This window comes from Chinchilla lanigera, unplaced genomic scaffold (assembly GCF_000276665.1).
Source record: "Chinchilla lanigera isolate Chin_1 unplaced genomic scaffold, ChiLan1.0 scaffold00107, whole genome shotgun sequence".
Classification (NCBI taxonomy): Eukaryota; Metazoa; Chordata; class Mammalia; order Rodentia; family Chinchillidae; genus Chinchilla; species Chinchilla lanigera.
Window position 1 is genome coordinate 2,089,247 of NW_004955508.1, and position 22,541 is coordinate 2,111,787.

General features: G+C 38.8%; 1 protein-coding gene and 1 long non-coding RNA gene across 9 annotated transcripts in view; one reads left to right on the forward strand and one right to left on the reverse strand.

The window, feature by feature from the left end:
- Slc9a9 (solute carrier family 9, subfamily A (NHE9, cation proton antiporter 9), member 9) overlaps window positions 1–22,541 on the forward strand; it is a 611,715-nt gene that overhangs the window by 29,169 nt on the left and 560,005 nt on the right. Inside the window, exons 1-3 of one of the 3 annotated variants that reach the window (XM_005407729.2) lie at window positions 13,137–13,206; window positions 14,189–14,237; window positions 17,065–17,267. In XM_005407729.2, coding sequence (XP_005407786.1) covers window positions 17,073–17,267 — 195 coding nt within the window. In that variant the 5' untranslated portion in view covers window positions 13,137–13,206; window positions 14,189–14,237; window positions 17,065–17,072. Of the gene's footprint in view, window positions 1–1,135; window positions 1,538–13,136; window positions 13,207–14,188; window positions 14,238–17,064; window positions 17,268–22,541 lie in introns of those variants that run through there. The other 2 variants (XM_005407728.2, XM_005407730.2) reach the window with 2 other exon arrangements.
- LOC102009202 overlaps window positions 1–22,541 on the reverse strand; it is a 58,458-nt gene that overhangs the window by 18,266 nt on the left and 17,651 nt on the right. For 2 of the 6 annotated variants that reach the window (XR_001231652.1, XR_001231648.1), the window contains exons 2-4: window positions 18,714–18,857; window positions 16,265–16,398; window positions 16,090–16,129 (exon numbers count right to left, since the gene is read on the reverse strand). This is a non-coding gene — a long non-coding RNA (uncharacterized LOC102009202). Of the gene's footprint in view, window positions 1–3,917; window positions 4,231–13,205; window positions 13,295–16,089; window positions 16,130–16,264; window positions 16,438–18,713; window positions 18,858–22,541 lie in introns of those variants that run through there. The other 4 variants (XR_001231650.1, XR_264387.2, XR_001231649.1 and 1 more) reach the window with 4 other exon arrangements.

The following is a 22,541-nucleotide window of genomic DNA, read 5'->3' on the forward strand; positions in this document are numbered from 1 at the left end:
CAAAAAACACAAAATATATTTGTGCCCTGCCTAGTCAATGAATAACACTGTATAAACTGAATGCTAATACTACCAAAATAGGAATACAGGATGATTAATATTCCAATATCACCAGAATTTGGTGAAAAGATGAAAACCCTCACTTAACCTCAGAATCTACCAAAATCCATTATAGGGTCTCTTGTTAAAGTCAAGCAGGTCATAATATATACTTTTTTTTTTTTTTTTTTTTTTTCCAGTACCAGGGATCGAACTCAGGACCTTGTACTTGCCAGGGAGGCGCTTGTGCCACTGAGCTATATCCCCAGCCCAATATTTATTTTTTAAAAGTTGCAACACTCATAGTAGTATTGTTTTGAACCACTGGATTCTTAAAAGCATAAAAATATAGACTCAAGCAGAACCAGCCTGTCAAATGAAGAATGTCCTAAAGAACCTGCGCTGGTATGACTCTTCTGATTCTGAAGCCTTCATTACTGGGGCAGAACTGTCTGTCAGGGATTAGCATTGTTTTCCCACAGGATAGAGTAGGCTACTTTCTCCCATGGATTGCTGGGAGTCCTGGGTGTCAGGGCCCGAAGCTCTGCAGAAAGACACACATGTGCATTGCTGAGGGTGGTGGCATGGTTTTCTCCTTCAAGGACATGTCTCAACGTATCCAAATACCACAGCGATAAGACGAGGTTAGAACTTTCTTCTTGACTTGTCTTTTTTTTCTGTTGAAAACAGTAGACTCAGAGTTTAAATTCTGTTCTGCGCTAATCCATGACAGAAACCCAAACAGAAAGTCATATAGTAAATTCATGCTTCTCAACTTCAAAAAGAATTCCTGTGAAATCATTCCAGGTCAGACCAGAGTTATCAAGCCCCATCCTATTAGCAGATTCTAGTAGGAGAGGCTGGAGAAGTTTATGAGTTGGAAATTGCCTTTCAGAGGCCAGAAAATATTGCTAATGTCAAGTGAACTTTGAAAATGCTAATCTACAAATCATCAGTCATGCACCTTAAGAAAACCTGTTTGAAGCAGAAAGACCATGACTCAAGATCTCAGAGTCACTGCTTGTAGATTTGCCAGGATGAAAAGTATTTTCGGGGAATGAATCATTTAAAGATGCTAAGGATTGATGATGATGAAACCACGCTCTGGAGTTCGAAAAGAGACGTGGCTGCTTTAAGAGAGAAACAGGAAGTTGTAACTGGAAGCCGGCTGAATGCTAAACCAGGGTAGAATGCTTGTGAAGTAGCAAGTAAAGTAGCAGTGTTTATTCTGTAATCCTCAGGCAGCCGGACTGTCTTGGGCAAATCTTGATAAAATAGCCTTCATCCAGGATTTTATCTAAGGAATCCCAAGAAGACGCGAGAATGGAGGGACAACAAAGGTTTATGTCAGAGAAGGATGGGTATCACTTTCAACATCAGGGAGCCGTGGAGCTGCTCGTCTTTAATTTTTTGCTCATCCTTACCATTCTGACAATCTGGTTATTTAAAAACCATCGATTCCGCTTCTTGCACGAAACTGGAGGAGCGATGGTGTATGGTGAGTGCATAAATTATGCGATTGACGTGAAACTTGTTGCTTGGGTGTAATTAGAGACTGTGCTCAGATGGCAAAGTACCGAAACTGGAGAAAATGTGCTGATTGAAATGTCATTAGCCTGGTGAAAGGTGCTGCCGCGTCAGGAATGCTAATCTCTTTCCAGAGGAGCTGCTGAAATTTGCCTTGTCACAAGAGCAAATGTCATAGTCACGTTCTCAGGCAGCACATAATGAGAGTCTGTGGACAGCCTTGGTGATTGTATGTGGGGAGTCGAGCCAGGGGAGCTGTTTGTTTTTATAAAGATACTGGCAAGTGATGGCTCTGAAGTCACAGAGCAGCCTTTTTTCCGCAGGCAGCGCTGATGAGCAATATAAAGGTCTAGAAATGACTTCTCCTAAAATTGTAGGGAGTAAATCCTTCTATGAGTACTTTCCAGGAGAAAACTTGCCGAGAATACCCTCTATGAGAATAACTTTCCAGATCACTTTTGATTAAATAAATGTTTTATTTTCTTATAATAAAAAGAAAGCATTTTTCACTTCTTAGCCTGACTTCAGATGTTCTAATTTATGATTATTATCAGTATTATTTGTTCTCTCTCACTTTGCTTTCTCTTTAGTATTATTTGCTTTCTCTCCGAAGGCAAAGTGTGGGAAAAAACATTTTTTAAGTTCTTAAACTCCCAAAGTATTATTTTCTGTGCAATTTGCCATGCCATCCATTTCAGAAAGTTTAATAAAATATTGCCAAGATTATCCACTCTGTACTACCACCTTTTAAAGTAAAATATAAGACATTAGTAGTTTCATACTGATGTTATTGATAAAGTAGCTGGCATCACCCCCCCCATCTCTACCTATTAATGGACAGAAACTTTGAATACAATGGAAACAGGTGAGCCAATGCTAGAATTCATAGAAAAGGGCATATATGGGGGGCTTCCTTCCTTTTGGAAGTCTTGTAGCCCTTGTATATGAGTGAAGTCCAGAGCATCAAGATGAATGCGCATTTTACATGCTAACCACGTGATGTGCTGATGTTAATTCTGTACAGTCATAATTTGAGGACATAAGAAATCCAGTGCCTTAGCTAGATCACACTGTGAGGGACTTGAGTGTAAAAGAGAAGCTCTAAATCATGCAATATAACTTATTTTTAGGAGGCCAAGGTGCTGATCCATTCAGAGGATGAAGTTAAATTCCCTTGTCTTGAGGTTCTTAACATAATGAAACTATCATAGGAGGAGAACCATCCAATAGAAGAGAAATAGCCATCCAGAGAGAAAGGGATGCTATCAGAGATGAAGCCCTTGACTCCTGTCATTTACTCTTCTCCATCATCAGTGGAGGCTCTTTCTGTTGTCATGGCCAGCAAATCATCGACAACAACACAGAATATAATCTGGGAAGCCAGATACAGTGTAATCTTTGTTATCAGACTAAAGGGCTATATAAACTTTAACAAAACACCACAAATTCTAAATGACCACTTACTGAAGGGTAAGATTTCTTCATAACCCTACATTTACTTGAACTATGACTCTTTTACTGATTTCAGCTTAACTGTCATGGGCATAGAGCTTTGTAAAACTTACTGCATTTTGAATGACTTAAATTCAGGCATTGTACTGCCAACACATAAAGTAAATTTTACTTTCGAACCTGAAAACTTCCAGACTGCCATTCATCATCAAAAACACCATAAAATATTTTTAAATTCTGGTAGAAATTATAAAATTGTAGTGCATTATCCGCTATGGTTCAGATAACATCTCTCTAACTTACTATTTTTAAGGAAGTTTAGGCTTAAAATTTAGAAGCATAAAGGTGGATTCTGTGGTTTCTGTCTTCTTTCATAAGTTTTTTAAATGAGAAAGTCATGGAAAGCAAAGTACAATGCAAAAGGATTAGAAAAATATATGCATATGTGTACACATATATAGGACTTTGCACATCTTAGTTATCTTAAATTATATAAATAAAAAGGAGACATATCTTATGTTTCATTTTTGTTATCATAGAACAATAATTATTGGAATTTAAAGGGATCTTTTCTAGCAGCCTCATTTTATAGAGAAAAAAAACCTAAATCCTAAAGAAGTAAAGTTAACTTCCTAAAACTGAATAGCCACCCAGGATGGAGTCTGTGTACTTAGAGTCATTTGAATGTGTTCATTACATTCAGGTTCACCCTATAAAATAGTTTCTGAAAAGAGTCCATGTGGATGGCATTACTAAGGTCTCAGTTTTTTTTCCCCAACGATGGTCTAAATGTTATATCTGTAATGTGTATTAGGGACTTTCTGTTAGTGGCACAATACAACAGTCTGAAATGGAGGAAACAAGAGAAACTCAACAGACACTTTTTACTCATACGGGGAAAGGAGATACCAAGTGAAATAAATGTCCAGTCCGTGTAAATAAACTTTAACTTATAAATGAGGAAGATGCCTTAGAAAACCCAACACACTCATCTTGCAGACAAAGATAAAAAGATGTGAAGGTCATGTTATTAGCTGCTGAGCTGGGGTTTAACCGTATGTATCTCTTTAGTGAAAGATGCTGAGATATTTAAAAATAAGTACATTCTTTCAGAGATCTTCCAGGACAGAGGGTGTGTCTATGAGATGAGGTGCGTCCTCCTCATGTTTACTCTTTCTGGTTTGATCAGAGAGATTTTCTATTCCAAAAGGTCTGAAAACATAAAATTGCAGGGTAAGGTTGAGGATGTAGCTCAGCGGTAGAGTGGCTGCCTGCTATGCCTGAGGTGCTGGGTTCACTCCCCAAGACCAAAAAAGAATTCAGGGTAAACCTGTATTGGTCCTCTTTTCCATCTGAGGATAGAATTCACGGTTTTTGCAAAAGCTTTCCTAGAAGCATAATGATAAGCAATGAGAAAGAAATAAACAAAACTAGAGTTATAATTAAACTTTTAAATTTATTTTTTTAAAGAAGATGAACATTTGTGAATAGATTGTGACTTATCATCTCTATCCTACAGACTTGTAAGGAAACACCTTCCTGAAGGACTGTAGAGGCCAAGAAAAAAATCATGAGTGGTGATCAGCTTGCCTTTGTGCTGATTGGAAACAAACCTAATACTACAAGTACCTGAAAAGTAGCTTTTCTCTCATTATTAAGGGTAATAGTATGCTTTGAAAAACTAGGGGCAGCATTAAAACCATATTTTCCCCAGGCAGACTAATGGGTAATTGCCTTTCATTACATTCTCAGGTCTCATTGTTTCAAAATGGAAGGATTAGAATGCATAAATGGTTTAAAAATAAGCCACAGTGATACGCATTTAAACTGGACTAAAAGCCTGAATGAGTATTAATGGTCAAAATATTGATTGACAGCAGCTGGTGCACTTAGCACTCTTCACTTAAGGCCTTGTATCACTGCTTTGTGCTCATAAAAGAAAAATTGCTCCTTGCTCCCTGATAGCATTAGTATTCCATTATATATCACTGGGGGCTTCTGCACTTTATAGGACACTTAAAATGCCATGCATTTGAGGACTGCGATCTGAGCTTAGGCCCAGAGCAATTTAAAACATAGACTTCTACCTTTGATTTCACGACCTTCTTATATTAGGGAGGGTCTCTAAATTCAGGTGAAAATTCTACTCAGCATTTAGTGAGTACAAAGACAATTTCAAGTCACAAAATTTACATTTTGAGTTCATTCATCTGTGTTCTACTAAAGCGTTTTCTGATCCTTTGTGAGTACACTTAGCGGAAGTTTAGTGAGACCAATGAAATTTACTCAACAGCAAGTTTTTCGAGGTTTAAAGAAAATTATAGTGACATCGTCTACCATCAAGGATTTAAAATGATCTTCTCTAAAAATCTTCAGCAGGCATTTATTTCATCCTAGTCCTCCATAGAGGCCCCTCAGGATAAAATTGGGTTGTTGGACATGGTGTGTCTCCACCCTACTGATCCGATTTTACCCTCGGGTTCAAGATGACACCCTGTCAGCCAAGCCCATTAGAGATGCTTGTTACCATGTCACTCCCCTCCCCCTGCCTGCAAGAGTACTTCTGAGGTGCTTTCCTTATTCAAACATGGCGTGCTGTCTGAGGAAACCGCTGATTCTCTCTTTGAGGTTTCAATTTTTAACCCTGGTTTTTTTTTTCTCTCTCTCTCAGTAGCTAGTTGTGTTGCTTTGGGCAAGTGACTTAACTTTTGCTAGTTTCGTCACCTGTGAAACGTGGAGGAAATGAACAGATATCAGGTGTGAAACGTGGAGGAAATGAACTGAGCTCTCACCAAACTCCCAAAGTCCTTTAAAACTCAGGCCAAGCCTAACTGCCATCACTAGGCATCTTCCAGCTACCCAGGAGCTTTCTTCCTGGAACTTAATAGCAGATAGTGATATCTAGTCTTTCCCCCTAGATAAGATTTCAGTGATCATTATTTTATCACTCTTTTATCATCTCTGCTGTGACTTATAAGTGTTCAGTGAATCCTGTGGAATTTCTGTCAGAAAGTTGAGGACAAATTATATCATCAGAATGGTTGGAGAGGGCTGCAAGTTTAGTGTTGTGGATGCCTTTCACATGGGAACCAGGATAGCTCTTATTTAATTTGAAAGATGCTTCAGGAAAAGTAGTTCGGATTAGAAGCCCAATGCCCTAAACTTGTTCTTCCTTTTTGGAAGATTTTTAGAAACTTCAGTGACCTGGACAAAGCTTCCCATGTTGTAAGGTGCTTTCCAAACTAAGCATAAAATAGTATAAGAACCAAAGACACTTTTCTCTCTACAGATTTTTTTTTTTTTCTGGTACCGGGAATCGAACTAATGACCTTGCACTTGGCAGGCAGGTGCTGTGCCGCTGAGCTAAATCCCCAGCCCCTCTCTACAGATTTTTAAAAGTTGATTTCAGTCTATATTCTAAATTAATAAATAACCTACACATTGTGCTGTGCTTCTGAATTTCAAAGGAACTACGGAGGAATCTTTGCCAAAACTAGGACAGCACCTGTAAGTGTCCCCTCTCAGGTCTAAAAGACACGGAGTGTGCACACGAGAAATGGATTTCTGATTCCACTTATATACATGTTGTCTAGAGTTTAAGTCAAATTAAAGTTCTATGGTAAATGATGTGTACACATGTAGACCTAAGATCTGTATGACAAAAGGTTGATATTTAATAATAATAGCCAACACAAATAGCTCTTGAAATGTGAGCTATACTATTATAAGTATTTTACGTATAGTAACTGATTTACTCTTTATTTATTTATTTATTTTTGGTACCAGGAATTGAACTCAGGACCTTGCACTTGCCAGGCAGGAGCTTATGCTACTGAGCTATATCCCCGGCCTGATTCACTCCTTACAATAGCCATTTTTTAGATAGGGGAACTCAGGTGACAGAAAATTAAATACTTTGTCTAAGGTCAGACATCTACTAAATGCAAGGCAGTTCTCAAACCTTTGGTAGTTTAGTTCCAGGTTGTAATCTGGTGTCACAAACCTGTGTGTATGTTTGGGGGGGGCATGCACACACGCACATGCATGTATAGGAAAGAGGAGTGTCCTCTTAGCATTTTTACATTTTCTTGTTATGGATGAGGGAGCCAACTCAGAGAAATAAAGTGACTTGCTGGCAACCAATCGAGCAGTGCTTCGAGCTGAGGACTCACAAACCCATATTCTTACACTTACCTCAGACTTTTGCTCTATAATAGTTGTTGTCATGTCATAAATGTCTATCGTGTGCCAGGAAACGGCACCTTAGGAAATTTAAAGAAGAAATATCGAGAAACGGGAACTTACAATTACAGAAGCTTACAGAAAATATGCAATTCAGCCAATGCTGCACAAATCTTTGGCAAGAAAAACTATCTTGAAAATTAGTGATCTCTGATTTTTGTTCTGGTTTCTCTCCCAGCAGAGTCTGCTCATGAAGCTGGGGGTGGGGAGTGGCTGGGAGTAGGGCTGGTTGAGTTTCTCTTTTACGCTAAAGCCTCAGAAATGTTATCCTATCCATAGCAAACAGCCCAGCAGGGACAAAGCAGGGGGAGCCAAGCATACCCTCGCCAAGTGGCTGGAATTGAAATGTCCCAGGGACAGTGATGAGGCTGACTTGGAATTACCTGCCCCAGCGTCAGGGAAAGCAGTATTGCAAGTTCAGGTCATTCAGGTTTGAAATGCCTGGGCTTGTCACAATGGGTATGGCAGGTACAGTAAATAGCTTGAGAAAGGGACCGTGGGTTCCCATGCTTTATGCAAAACTGTGTTAGTTTTAGCTGAATTCAAGTTTTGTTTAAACCACAGATTATGTGTCTGGGCTCTCAAAACTCTGAAACCTGAGCATGATCTCAAGTCAGTGTGGATTAAGATGGAATTTCAAGACTGTGACCACATTCCTTGACAAGAATCAAACATAGTGCTATAGGACAGTATTCCCTCTCAGTGTGGGTCTGAAACTAGCAGCATCCAATCACCTGAACACATGTTAGAAAAACAAACACATGAACCTCAACACTGAGCCAGAAACTCTGGCCAAGAAATCTGTGTCTTAACAAACTTTTCAGGTTTTTTTAAATTAATTAAATGTGTTGGTGCATTTTCGGGATACGTGATGATCACATTCACCACAGGGAATTTGTTCTAGGTGGTTCTAACACACTAAAATTTGAGAGCTCTCTCACGAAGAAAAGAATGAATGTATAGTTCCTAATTTAAATTCTATTTTCTGCCCTTTTTTTCTTTCTCATCCCATTACCCTCCTATGGTGAAGAGAGGGTCTTGGAAACCATCTCACTTTACTGGAGAGTGTCTCTTTCAACATCTACAGCACTTTATAATGTCACCACCACTGGAGACTGTTATGTGTAAACATTAGGTAAACTAAACATGTGTTTAGCCAACATGTATATGGTTAAAGATCTCTATTTTGTATTTCTTCTGTCAACTTATTAACATGATGGCAAGAAAGTGTGTTAGCTAATAACACACTTAAATAAATGGATGGCTGAGATACTTTCTAGAGAAAAGTTGTCTACACTACCTTAGAAATTCCACAGTCCAGTGCAGGGTGCTGTATATATGTGCATATGTTTGTATGTGTTGTATGTTTGTGTGATATCTGGTGTACACTGAGAATAGATGGTGAACATAAAATAGAGTACTCTGCAGAAATTCCAGTGTTGAGACTTTGTTATTTCTCATATGACTATTCCATAAGATGATAGAACCTTTAAAGAAGGCATCAGGGTAATAGCTTCATGGGCCACTTTCCACTTTGGATAATGAGATACTTTTCCTGGCAAGTATCACAGAATTATTCTGGGGTCATGATGAGATTTTTTTTCTTCCCCAGAGCTAGTGGAGAGTGGGCTAGCAAAAGCCATAAATTGTGTCCCTCTTAGCAACACCCACATTTTTCTTTAGTTCTCTGAATTTAGAAGGTTGGTGGGAAGGCAGAAAAAGAACAGAAACCCTAAGTAACCACAAGGCATTGTATATTTTTACTTTCGTTTTCATCCCTGACTCATCTCAGGGTAAAACTAAACCACTAAAAAGGGAAATATTAGAAAAGGCATTTAGAAATTTGAGCTGCAAACCTACATCATCACTCTTTAAGTCAGTGTTTCAATAAAGACTGCTAAGATGGGAGGGGGTGGATAAATCTCACATCAATGCTTGAAAGTGTGGAAATGTAAAGTCAGATATTTGTAAATATTATCTTACAGACAATCAAATGTTACCCAATGGTTTGCCATTGTTGGGTTATTTGTGATTCTGCCTTTTCCTTCTTTACTGTTACCTTTGAATCCTTCAGTCATATTTTTGGAATAGGAATTTCAATAATACCATCACACACTTGCTACCCTGAAGGGTTTCTCACTGTAAACACTCATAGTGATAGTAAAGAACATTCTTCCTTCACCTCTGTTTAATGCTTTTCACTTTGAAATTTGACTCAGATATTCTAAATTCTTTGTCATGTAAGTAAATATAAGCTTAATCTGATATTAACTTCCCGCTATGTTCTTACTCTACTTCAATTCTCCTTTTTTTCTTCCAATAATTGTTTCCAAATGCTGGTTCTTCTGCTCCAAAACAGCAAATGGTTCTCTGATCAAGTAATTCATTCAGTCCTTCTTTAAAATTTTCTTAATAACCACCCAAGCTCTCTCCGTTCCTCTACGGTGTGGAGGCCCTTCAACTGAGCTGACCTTGGCCACCACCCCAAACTGCCTGGTGTTCCTCATCAGTACTAAGCTTTTTGATTTCTGTGTACTTCTCCGTAAAAGCTTATGTCTTCTCTTCTGTCTAAGGCATTCTTACCCGTCCATAAGTTCTGCCTTTATAAAGCTTTCCCCAACACTTGGAAGGTGGGATTAGTTGATCTTTTTTTCAGAGTTCCTTGGAAATTTGTACAATCATTTTTTAAAAAGGGTTTTACTATCTATTAAGATGCACTTGGCTGCAAGTAACAGAAACCCTAACTGAAACAAATTTAAGCAAAAAGAACATTTATTATCTCCCATGGCTGAAGTCCAAAAATGCGCAGTCTTCAGGGAAAGTTGCTTTGGCAGCCTGCTTTATCACTGAGACTCAGATCTTCCTGTGCTCTGTTCCGCTTTTCTCAGTGCTGACTTCTGCATCAGGCTGGTGGTTCCTGGAGTCCAGCTAGGCCCAGAAACATTATGAGGAAGAAGAAAGCATCTCTTCTGCGTCCCTTCCTTAAGGGTCAGAACATTTTTTTTCAGCACTAAAGATCGAACCCAGGGCCTTTCCCAGGCTCACAAGAGCTGTTGCACTGATCTGTAATCACAGTTCTTGTCAAGACTTTTGTGGAAAGCCCCCTGACTGGATTCCTTTCACTTCTTCTTGACTGAAACAGGGTCATAGAACCCATTCTACAGCCAGTTACCACAAAGGGGAATGGGAACATCCCTCAAATTGACAGGTTAACTAAAGCAGAACACATGGGAGGGAATGGATGGATGCACAAGACAGGATTTTAGGCTAAAAGGAGGATGGATGCTGACTGACAATCAGTAGCATCTGATACACTTCTCAGGTAGAAGTACAATTATATATATTAGTACAGTTTAAGGATTTGTCTTCTTGTTTTAGTGAAGGGGCAGTTAATCAAGATTGTTCTTTGTCAGTGCTCCATACATTGACAGTGAAAGAACTACAAAATTCAATTCTTCCACAATCTTCATGTACTAATTTGTTTTTGGCTCCGAAATTCTTCTGACACCATGTAGTATTATAATGTATACCTTTGTAATGGTCTAATTAGATACATGTGGATAGTTGAGCTTGTTGCCTTTACAACTCCAGGGAAGTAACACTCCTATAGAAACAGAATCAGAAAGGATCAAGCTAATGTTTTGCACTGTGTGAGACAGTGTGTGAATAGAATCAAAGAGAGTTTGACTGTTTTGTGTCTAAAAGACCATTCTGAGATACTGTATACTTAACATTTTATTCTATTTTAAGTCTCCATTCATATTCCTCTAAAAAAGTCCCTTTGGGAAAAATTTCAGCATCCTATAAGAATGATTATCAGTAAGAGGCAAGGAAAGAACCGGGCATAATGGTATATTCCTGGAATCCCAGCACGGGAAGGGTGAGGAGAGAATCTCCAGTTTGAAGCCAAGCTGGGTTATATAGCAAGCCCCTGTCACAAACCAGCAAATGAACAGACAATTAAAGGAAAGTTGGTTATGAAATTTAGGCTTATTTTTATAATAAGACACTTTACTCTTAGTGGAAAGTAGGATCACAGGTTTGAACAAGAGGAAAGGAGCCAGTAAGTTAAGATATTCTAATATTGTTATATTTTCGATCTAGACATCCCCCCTACCCATGCCTTGTAAGCTCATAGGTGGAGCTCTGGGAGATAATTGGATCAGTCCTCTGATGAGTTCAAAGTTAAATGTGATGTTGGGGTGTGAAGCTTGGTCAAAGGAGGCAGATCACTCAGGACGTTGCCCCGAAAGCTGTATCTTCTTTGCTCCTTTGATCTCTGTGGTTCCTGTCTGCTACACCATGAGCTGTTTCCCCTCTGCTATGCCACCCTGCCTTGGAGCCAGCTGACTGTGGGCTGAAACCTCTATAAACTTGGAGCCAAAATAAACCTTTCCTCCTTTAATTTGTGGGTGTCTGATATTGTGTTCCAGCAACGAGAGAAGTAACTAAGACAAATATTTTTAGGGAGAAGACTGATCTGTATTCATTTCTTTCATAACTGACAAGCCCCAGAGCAATACCTTTTATGTCTGTGGCATAAAAGCAGAAAGAGCACAGTGAGAGAGAAAGTGGAGTTTTCTTGGGTTTTTAATGTAGATAAAGAAATGAGAGCTAGTCCAGGAAAACAAGATTCATATTTATCAATGCTTCTGGGTGTGAGTACTCCTGAAGCTGTTTCTTCCTCCCCCTCCCCCTTCTTCCTGCCTTGAAAAACATCACAATGGCAATTGTGTGTCAGGCATCTGTTGAACGGTGGTTGCACTGAGCACTCTGCCAGTGCTGTACAAGGACAAGAACATCACAGCATTTGTTGTGATGTTCCTTACATGTGACACTTAAACATGTTGCTACCTGAAAGATTACATGGAGGATCCTTTCTTCCTGACTCCAGGGGAGTCAGTGGGCTTGGAGAAAGTACAGCTATAATGCAGTCCAATGTGTCTCTATATAAAAAGGAATGAAGAATAGTACACCGAACAGTCCCACTGTATAATCAAGGAAACATGCCTTGAGTCTGTGGAGCAACAGAAACAATATAAGTTTTTATAAAACTGGCTCCTAAAGTGTGAGGTTCAAACTCTAAGTACTATAAGACCTCAAAAATGAAGGAACTCAGTGAGCACAGATTCTATCAGCACACAGGTTCCCCAGGTGGGACCCCAGAAGGACTTGTTAGGACAGTGAGTAGCTTAGTGATGAAGTTCTTTGTTCAGTCTCCACCAAGGGCTTGTATGCTATTGGAGGGAGGTCAGTGTTCTACAGAGAGCAGGCTCACCCTGATGCCACCCTCAATATCCAGATGCCCACAGTTAAGAAGCAAGAGATACAGCTGAAATGGAGATTCTGCCTGGAGAAGACAAGGCCAGTCATGGGCAAGAGGGTACAACCTATGTGTGTGTGGGGTCACAGGTCAGGGCTGTGCCGTATGAGTATTGCTGCATGGGTCCATGTGCTGCATGGGTATTGCTTTGTGGAAGCAGCTGTGGTCTTCTCTCTCCTGGCAAGTATGGCTCTATGTTCATGGCTTGGCGATAAGAGTGGTGATTTTTGTACTGATAAACCACAACAGTCAGTCCTTTCTTTCCTTCTGTGCAAAAATAACTGATCTTTCTTTATCTTGTAACTTTGAGTGGGTATAAAACCAGCCCCTTCTCATGAGAACCCTCCCCACAATCTTCCTTTACATTTCATCTGTTACTGTGTCGTCTTGTGCTTCTGTGCATCAGCTCAGCACTCCGTATTTGCGTCAACATATGGCGAAAGTACTGCGTTTGGCTATAAAAAGCATTCGGAAGCTCTGTAGGCAAAAATGCCTGGCCTGTGACAAGTAAGGATTTTCCAGTCTCTGCTCCTGTGGCGGGGCTGCACAAACGGGCGTCTGGATGTAACAACCAGTGCATGAAGAAGCCGAGGTTTGCCCACTGACCTTCACAAGCTGCCAAGGTATCGATTGCTCACCTGGCTTAGGCTTTGGGGAAAAGTAAGGGCCTTTTGGCTCCTGAGTTAAGTTGGGTCTTCTAAGCAATGGATGCTGGAAAGGATTAATTATTAAAAAGATTTAATGGGGTGAATTTCTTTGAAAGGTAGTGGGGAGGAGCGCTGAGGATGCTGGGAGAGCCGTCAGGCCCTGATGCAGGCCCAACACTTATAGCTAGGGAAAAGAAAGAAAAACTGAACAGGAATTCTTTAGGCTCTAGTGCAATTCTAAGAAAGGTTTGTCAAGGGTTATGGAGGGACCATGAGTCATGGCCGTCCTTCAGAGGAGTCCCCATCTCCCTGCCTTAGGACCCCTGCTGTGTTTAGTCCTTGCCTGAGAACAGGGTTGGGAAGCATCAGAGTGAAGGTGGTGATGAACCTCCGAGCACAGGAGCTGAGACCACTGGTCACTGCACGCCTCGCCGTGGGAGGTCTCTCTGAGAGGTTTCACTTTAAGGCTAATATATCTGCTCACTTCCGGTTGCAAGCAGCCTCCTCTATTCACTTCTATGTGCTTCTCCTTGAAGACTGGGACCAGAGATGGTACAGAGGGCCATTCAGAACTATTTAAGTTTTAAGGCCTTTGTGGAATTTAACCACACTAAGTACTAGGCACCTAATATTATGACAAAGATTTAGTTTTCCCAGTGGGGAAGTAACAGTGGGTATTCATGTTCACTTTTTTGTTATTTCTCTGAAAGCATTTTTGCAAAGATAAATGACTCATCAACTGGAAGTTTTATTTATTTATTTATTTTATTTTGATATTTTGAGACAGGTTTTCACTATGTAGTATTGGCTGGCCTTGAACTCACTACGTAGTTAGCTTGCTCTCAAACTCATGGTGATCCTTCTACCTCAGCCTCCTGAGTGCAGGCATGTGCCACCAGGCCAGGCTTGCTGATTGGAAGTTTTAAATGATATTAATATGGATTTTTTTCCCATTCAGACCCCATGCAGATACTACCTTGGGCTTCTTCTCCTTGCATCTCACTTGGGTAAGAAAGAGTGGTGACAATATCATTCATAGTGTCTGCTGAATAACTTTTAGGACATGACTGTTTACTTTGTTTTTCATTTTTCTTCCGGTACCAGGAATTGAACTCATGACCTTGCTCTTGCCAGGCAGGCGCTTTGCCACTGAGCTAAATCCCCAGCCCCAGGGCACGACTGTTTAAAAAGTGGTATTCTTACACAAGCACTCCACTTGAAAGGCAGACGATGTATCTTCTTGCTCTTTCCTAACTAGTTTTATTCAACAGGGTAACTGGAGGTTCCTATTGTTTAGTGACAGGCCACACACTCAGTGAAAGTTACAGGTCTGTCACTTATTTTCTCTTGCTCACAAACTTAGGACACAATATGTCTCACTGTTATGGAAGAACTGGCCAAACGCTGCAATAAGAGTGAATAAGATAAAGTGTTCTCAAAGGAAATCTGTTTTCATTCTTACCTGTCACTCTAATTACTTCTCCATATTGTTGCCAAAGTGATAATTCTTATGTGTAAATCTGATTGTCTTACTCTCTTGCCTAAAATCTTTCAATGGTTCTATATTACCATTGGGTTAAAAGTTAAAACATGTCAGAGAAGTCTATTTATGACCTGACCTTCACTCCCTACCTGGAGCCTACCCACTCTAACATTCTCTTTTCTCTCTCCTTTTATTTTCTTCTTACACTACAAATGTACACCAGATCTCTTCAATCTCTCTGTATATACACTGAGTTAATTAGGTTACCTTTAATGGTTACTAATGCAGAAACATTAACATGTCAATAACTACACATCAGAAGTTAATGTTCATACACAACAGCCCAATTTATGTGTCAATAGACAGCTTTCCTCCCCGTTATCTCAGGGACCCAGGTTCTTTAAACTTAGAGACTCAGTCTACTTTAGAGCCTTTGATTTGTTTCCATCCAGTTCATACAAAATAGAAGAGAGAAAGGACTGGTAGAAGTATCACTACCTACTTCAATGCTGGAGCCCAGGGGATCACATGTCAATTTTGCGTGTATTGTTATTGAAAATTGACCAAATGCAAAACAAGCAAAAGACAAAGACCAGACTTAGCAGTCACTTCCCAACAAGAGTTCTACATGTGAAGAGAGTTAGGTCCTGGGGAATTTACAGCTGTTTGTTATTATGCACTGCCACTCATACATACAGTTGGCATTCCAGTTTCTTCTCTGATTCAGCTCACCAAGGCAAATGTTATATAAACTTTAAGATTCACCTGAAATTTTGCATAATTCAAAGGGCTTCAGAATGTCTTCTCTCCATAACAGAGTGTTTCAGAGCATGTGTTATGTAGTATTATTATTGTTTGTCAGAGCATGTGTTATATAGTATTATTATTGTTTGCACAAGAGTTCACTTATATAAACCTGAGCTTCTGTAGAACTGGGACTGTACATTTATTTTAAATCTATAAATTTCTGGCAAAAAATTTGAACCCAACAAATATCTTATTAAGTAATGGAAGCTTATTAGATCATTGGATTCATAAGAAAAGTACAACCTTTAAAATTTGATGTTTTAAAGAATGAACTGTGGATTATTTATTCCAAAACACATTCATCAATCTTAATTTTAAATTGAGAACTGTTAAAGCCTCTAAAAGTTCTTTCTGTTTGTTAGTTAATACCTATTTAAAGGGTTCACAAGTATCAGATTACTATGAGCAACCTAACAAGTCTATAAATTTAGAAATCAAAGATTATCACTTGAATTCAACTCATCATGAAAAGGAATGTTTTGTTGAAAATAACAACATGTAATATAGCAACCACTATTAATTTCCTATCATTTTATTTTGAAATTCTGCATCACTTTTATTGTTTTTGTGCTTGTCTTCGTTGTTATTTTGTTTTTCTTTTCTTTCTCTCTTTAAAAAAAAGAAAAGGAATGTATCATTAGAATGCATTTGGCTATAAGTAAGTAGAAAGCTGACTCAACGTGTTTGTGAAAAATTACAGGATATATTACATGACATAGCAAAAAAAATCTAAAACTAGGATACCTGTGAAGTTGGTTGGTACGTTCAGGAGCTCAGAGATGTCATGTGGGATCCGAGGTCTGTCTGTATCTCGGCCTTACCATCTCCAGGATGCTGACTGTGTCTTTGGACTAAACTTCCTTATGGTCACAAGATGACTGATAATAAAAATGGAGAAAATATTGCCTTGGTCATGTCTTGAGAGAGAGGGAGAGAAAGAGAACAAGACAACCCCTTACCACAAATGAGACTATAAATGATTCCTTTTAATCTAGAGGAACTAATTTAGGTATGTGCAGAGCTGCAGAGCAGAAACAGTCCATCCCTTGACTGGTTAGATTAATTTGCTTCTGGCATAGAAATATTTACTTGATATTCTTTGATGGATAGTAGAGGTGGGTATCTCTTCTATACATAATTTATGGCCTTTCAGGTAGAAGAAAAATCAAAATCATACTGAATACTTAAGCAATAATATCCACTACAAATTTTAGCAATACATTCTATTGATCTGGTATCCACAAGCAAATAATTCAGCACTTTACCTTGCCATTTCTGAAAGTTCCAAGTCATACATTTGTTTTTATTTATTTATTTGGCTTTTTGAGACAGGGTCTCGCTATGCAGTTCAGGCTGGCCTTGAACTCACTTTGTAGCTCAGGCTGGTCTCAAACTCACAACGATCCTCCTGCCTCAGCCTCCCAAGTGCTGGGATTACAGGCGTGTACCACCAAGCCTGCCTCCAAGTCATACATTTAAAAATATGTAAAAGTGAACATTTTAAATTGCCTTCCTATAGTGCAATTATTTGTTCTTTATTTTAGGTCTTGTCATGGGATTGATTCTACGATATGCTACAGCACCAACTGATATTGAAAGTGGAACTGTCTATGACTGTGGGAAACTGAACTTCAGTCCATCAACTCTTCTGGTTAATATTACTGATCAAGTTTATGAATATAAATATAAGAGGGAAATAAGCCAGCACAATGTCAGTCCTCACCAGGGCAATCCCTTACTTGAAAAGGTAAGGATCCTATCAGGTCATATATTTTTTCATATAACAGTTTCATCATGTATGATCTTATAAGAAAAGCATCTGTACGCATATACATGTTCCTTTCAATACCATAATATTTTGATTATTTATTTAAATAATAGGTGAATACATTGAGTTCTCATCTTGTTATACAGTAATAAGCTCAGTTGTCAATATTCTTCCCTAGAAGTTGGGACAGGTTTTTAATATGATTATTTTGCAAGGCAGAACTTTATTAAGCTTTTAAAAAGATACATAAAATTCAGCAACTCTGTCTTCCTTCATATTTGATGCAAGATTTCACACGTGTGTTTTAAGTGTCATTGTATATACTGCCAGCTGGCTATTTGGTTCAAATCTCCCTTAAGCCAAGGAATGAAAAAAGTTCCTTTGCAAATCTGTTCTAGGATGACTGGCTTTTGTCTGACAACACAAAATGCTGCCCACTTGGCTGTATGTAAATATACTGATGTGTGACCACTCTCAAGATATCTTTCTGTTGTTGTTTTGTTTTGTTTTGTTTTTTCCGGTACCAGGAATTGAACTCATGACCTTGCGCTTGCCAGGCAGTTGCTGTGCTGCTGAGCTAAAATCCACAGCCCCATTCTCAAGATATCTTGACTCTGTGCATTTGTTTAGGGAATCTTAGATTAAAAGAGAAAAAGGAAAAGAAAAATTATGGCTGATTTATCTTTTAAAAATGGTTGAAATTTAGGGTTGTTGTTCAGTAGCAGAACACTTTCCAGTACTTCTCCAATGACCAACATTGGAGAAAAAAAGTTTCATTGCAAATTTGTAAACTTTTTCAGTTACTAGAAGGAAAATTTTCATTTGCCCTCAGGACGCAAGTTCAGAGATTCAGTGGTAGGCTGGATTTTACCATTTCTATGCCATGCAGATTTAATTTTTTTTTTTATCAAATTATTTAGCAATTTTCCATTTTGAGAGGTGTGAGGCAGTTGAGGAGGTATTCTATCTGCTGTTTTCCTCATTCATGATGGTTACTTTAGAGTCAGGATTTTCACATTGTGTTTGATCAATACATGTCTAGATTAGTTTTCTCATAGCTCTTGGTTAGAATGCAAGAAAGTCAAATTAATTATATTAACCAAAATCAGAGCTAGCCAGTAAAAGTAACACACAGTAAGAAGTTGAATAATACATTTCTGAAATAAATATTAGTAACTGCTAGGGGTTATGTTTTGGATTATTTTTTCCATGTGACTCTTTGTTTACATGGGTAGCAGATAGATACTTACCTCTTGAAAAGAAGTTAAATTTAAAATGACTTAGTGATAACATAGGAATTTAAATACACTCTTCAACTTTACCTTTGATTAGTACCTTCCCATAAATTATTCCTTTCCTCACTCTCCTACCTACTTTTATGTACATTCTTGCACAATATTATTTCTCCAAACAGGTTAATCTTACCAAGATGCTGATAATTACTTCTGTTGCTGTAGCAATTTTCATCTCTCTCAGGGTAGCCAATACATGTCCAATCAGAAATTTTGATCGGAAAATTGTATCCTTCATATATTGATTACTTTATCAGCAGCCAAAATCAAGTGTTTCCTTTTGAAAATTAAAGCAGAAGAGGAAAAAATGTTTAAGATACTGAGGCTCTCTTGATTTTCTCAGCTAGTAGATTATGAATTCTGCATATAAAATAGCTCTATAATTTTCTAGATAAACTTCTAAGTCATTGTTGCTTCAAACATCCAGGGTTGGGATTTGGTGACCCAGCACCCAGAGATATCCTTCCCTCTTTGAGGATGGAGAAAGGGGCTCATACTGGCATGTTTGCTCTAGTAGATGCTTTTAAGTGAAAAAAAATTCTTATTTTAAAATGGTTGAAGCATATCTTACTTCATACATGTTGCTTATGGGCCAATAATGGTGGACACAAGTTGGCCTGAAAAAATGAACAATCCCTGGACTAACTTTCATTTGGGAATCTTCTGTAACGTACAATGATTCATATCAGTAAACTGATTAATCTAGGTCCATTTATTGTAAGTCTTGCAAGGAGGTAATGTGGATTACACAGCAATGTCATCCCCCCCAAGTTCCTTTTACTTTCCATGCCACTGCTTTTTAATTTGACTGTTACACAAAAACACACAAGTTGTACATATTAGTGGAGTGTTATGTAATGGTTTTACACATGTATACATTGTCTAATATATTCATCATATTACACATACCAGTTTTCTCATGTATCATTTCTTCATGGTAAAAGCAATCAGAATCCTAACTACAGAATTATTGCCTACAGTCACCTATTGAGCAGTAGCACAGCAGAACTTCTGGCTTTTATCCAACTCTAATTTAGTACCATCAGTCCACCTCCCTTACTCATGCTCAACTTCTTTAAGATCAACTTTCTTAGTTTTAAAGTAGGGAGACTAATTTTGTAGGACTATTGTGTAGGACTGTTTAGTTTAGACAAGATGATGTATACAATGTACCTGGCCAACATGGAGTAGTTACGTCATACTGCTATCACAGCTACTACTCCAGGTGCCAGAACTATTGCTACTGCACTACCATTGCCACACTGCCACTTTCACTACTTCCAATGGTAATGTTACCATTGATACCACCAATGTTTGAACACTTAATATATGTAAGGGATTAATAAAATGTACCTGTTTTAGTCATTTCTTTAACATCCAATTGGAGGAATAAGATCAATGTATAATATATGCCTATACATAACAGTTATAAATTCAAATATATGGATTTTAAGGACTATAAAACTTTACAGATTGTCACCTACACTTGGACTTGTCCCCCAGGATTCCTGGGGGAGGCAGCACTTGAGAAGGGCTTTGAAAGATGGACGTGGTTTGGGAAAGCAGTAGGAATTCAGCTCAGCTGGCCATGGTGTGCATACTTGTAGTCTGCTACTGGGGAGGCTGAGGTGGATCACCTGAGTCCAGGAGTTCTGGGTTGCGGTGGGCTTTGTCCATTAGGCATTCAGCCCAGGTTGAAATTCAGCTCAGAAAGGTCATTAGAGAAGGATGGATTGAAGCATGATACTGAAGTATGTGGTTATCCAGGTAAGGAAAGAAGGGGGCCCTTTGGATCAAAAGAACTTCCTTGATATATGGGAACTGTGCAAAGAAGCATCAAGATTCTAAGGATTTCAAGAATCCTTCCTGGCTTGAAAAATACTGGGTCCCAGGATAAAAGTGAGGGAGACAAAGAAGATTTGAGAATGAAGAGAGATAATAATGACTCTGGATCTACAGATAGACATCATCTAAGTAAAGAGCAGGGAGACCTGACCTCTTTTAGTGGAATCTCATCATTTTATAGATGTATAAGACAGGCACTTAAGCATTAAAATTGATACTGATAGGACAAGAGAGACTCCATTTTCTTTTTTAACTCCATATTAAGAGAAGTACTTACATACACTCAAGCTGTAGCTGACCCTACTCTTCACCCCCTCCCCTTGGTTAGTTATCAACCCACTTAAAGGAGAGCAGAGTCATAAAATGGGAACAGAACAAACAGAACAAATTGGGAAGTAGGCTAAAAGTTAAACTACAATGGTCATTTGAAATCTGACTCTCAGACAGCTTCTGGGAGAACTAAACTTTGTGATAATTGTGTGACATTCTTGTGAGATTCCCAAAAATAAGGTAATGGTTACTATGGAAATCTAAAATACACTTAAACTAAAAGTGAGACACAGATCAGCTTGGACACTTCTCTGGCTTATGGTTAGAGACTGTCCTTCAGGTGGCTTAATAAAGCTTTGTTTGTTCCTGCCTTTTCAGTTTTCTTGTGAGTGCCTTTCTCTTTGAACTTACTTGCCATATCAATGTAAGTCAATGATCTTAAAGCTGGCCACACTATGGAGTAATCTGGAAGCTTGAAGAAGATCACAATGTCTATGTTCCACCCCTTGAGTTTATGACTTGACTGGAGTAGCCTGAGTTTGGAGATGTTTAGAAAATTACTAATGGGCAGATGAGTTTGGAAAGCACTGATTTATATCCGGCACTGCATTCAGGTGAACCTGATAAGGAGGGGGATGCTACTTTATTCTTCTTCCTTTAGTCCCCACAGCTATAGATCCTTTGGTCTCTTATTTTGTTCCCTCAACACACCAAGAACTATCGTGCTTCAGTATCTCCCCATATGTCATTATTTTTGCTAAAACTAGCTTGCTCCTACCATCTAACATCAGGCGTCTTCCCATCTCAAAACCTAGGCTTGAAATCCCATCTCTTCAGAGAGGGCATGCCACTGCACCCTCTCTCTCTCTATGTCTCTCTGTCTCTCTGTCCTTCCCTGTATGTTTCATAGTACTTAGCACCAGGTGAAATGCAATATTTATTTTCTGGCTTTTTGCTGATTATCATTCATATGCTGGTAAATGTCAAAAGTTAAGGGCCGTGCCTCTGTTGACCAATGTATCACCAAAGCATAACATGGTATCTCATGTGTAGTAGCTACTAAATAAATAGTTGGTGAATGAATTAACGAGTATCAGAAAGAGTTTGAGACCTTGGCAAAGCATTATAGCTGAAGAAGTATACAATATTCTAAAATTATCATCTTCAAATGTATAGAATTATAGTGTCTTGGATGCTTAATGCTTAAAGAAATCTAAGTTATTCTGTAATTTTAGTTGTGCATGTGTACATAGTGAATTACTGCCCAGGGATAACAAGATGGGGCCAGATTGCACTGCTAGTGGGCCAAGGCACAATTGGTATTTATAATCCTTGATCCTGAGTCTTGAGCGGCTTATTGTGCCTCACTCTACTAGACAGGCTCTCTGAAAGTCCCATTCACAGAGAAGGAGAAGGTTCCTGGGCTGAAGCTAAACTCCATAGTTCCAGGAAGACATTGATGACCAGAGCCGAAAAGAGTGGAGGTTCATTACCCTTCAAAAAGAGGCCCAGAGTGGTGGTGGCCCAGAAGTCACCACAGGGGCCTCCCTGCATCCTCTTCTTCTGTGGTATGCATGAAAGGGAGCGTTTGGTCTTTGTTTCTAGAAATCACAGGTTTTGAAAATGAGCTTTTATTCTTAGTAAAAGAATGTAGTTTAGGGGCTTGGATGAAATGCTTGACTTCAAGATCTGGCGAGGCTAAAATGAATTCCTGTGCTGCGTAGTCGCCTCTTGGAAGATTCTGTAAGAGCACGAATGTTTCTGAGATGGCTAAGCTTTAACGTGATTGGAAACAGAGCCCTGCTTGATGGCTTCATATATTTCTTCTAAGAAGAAGGTATAGAAC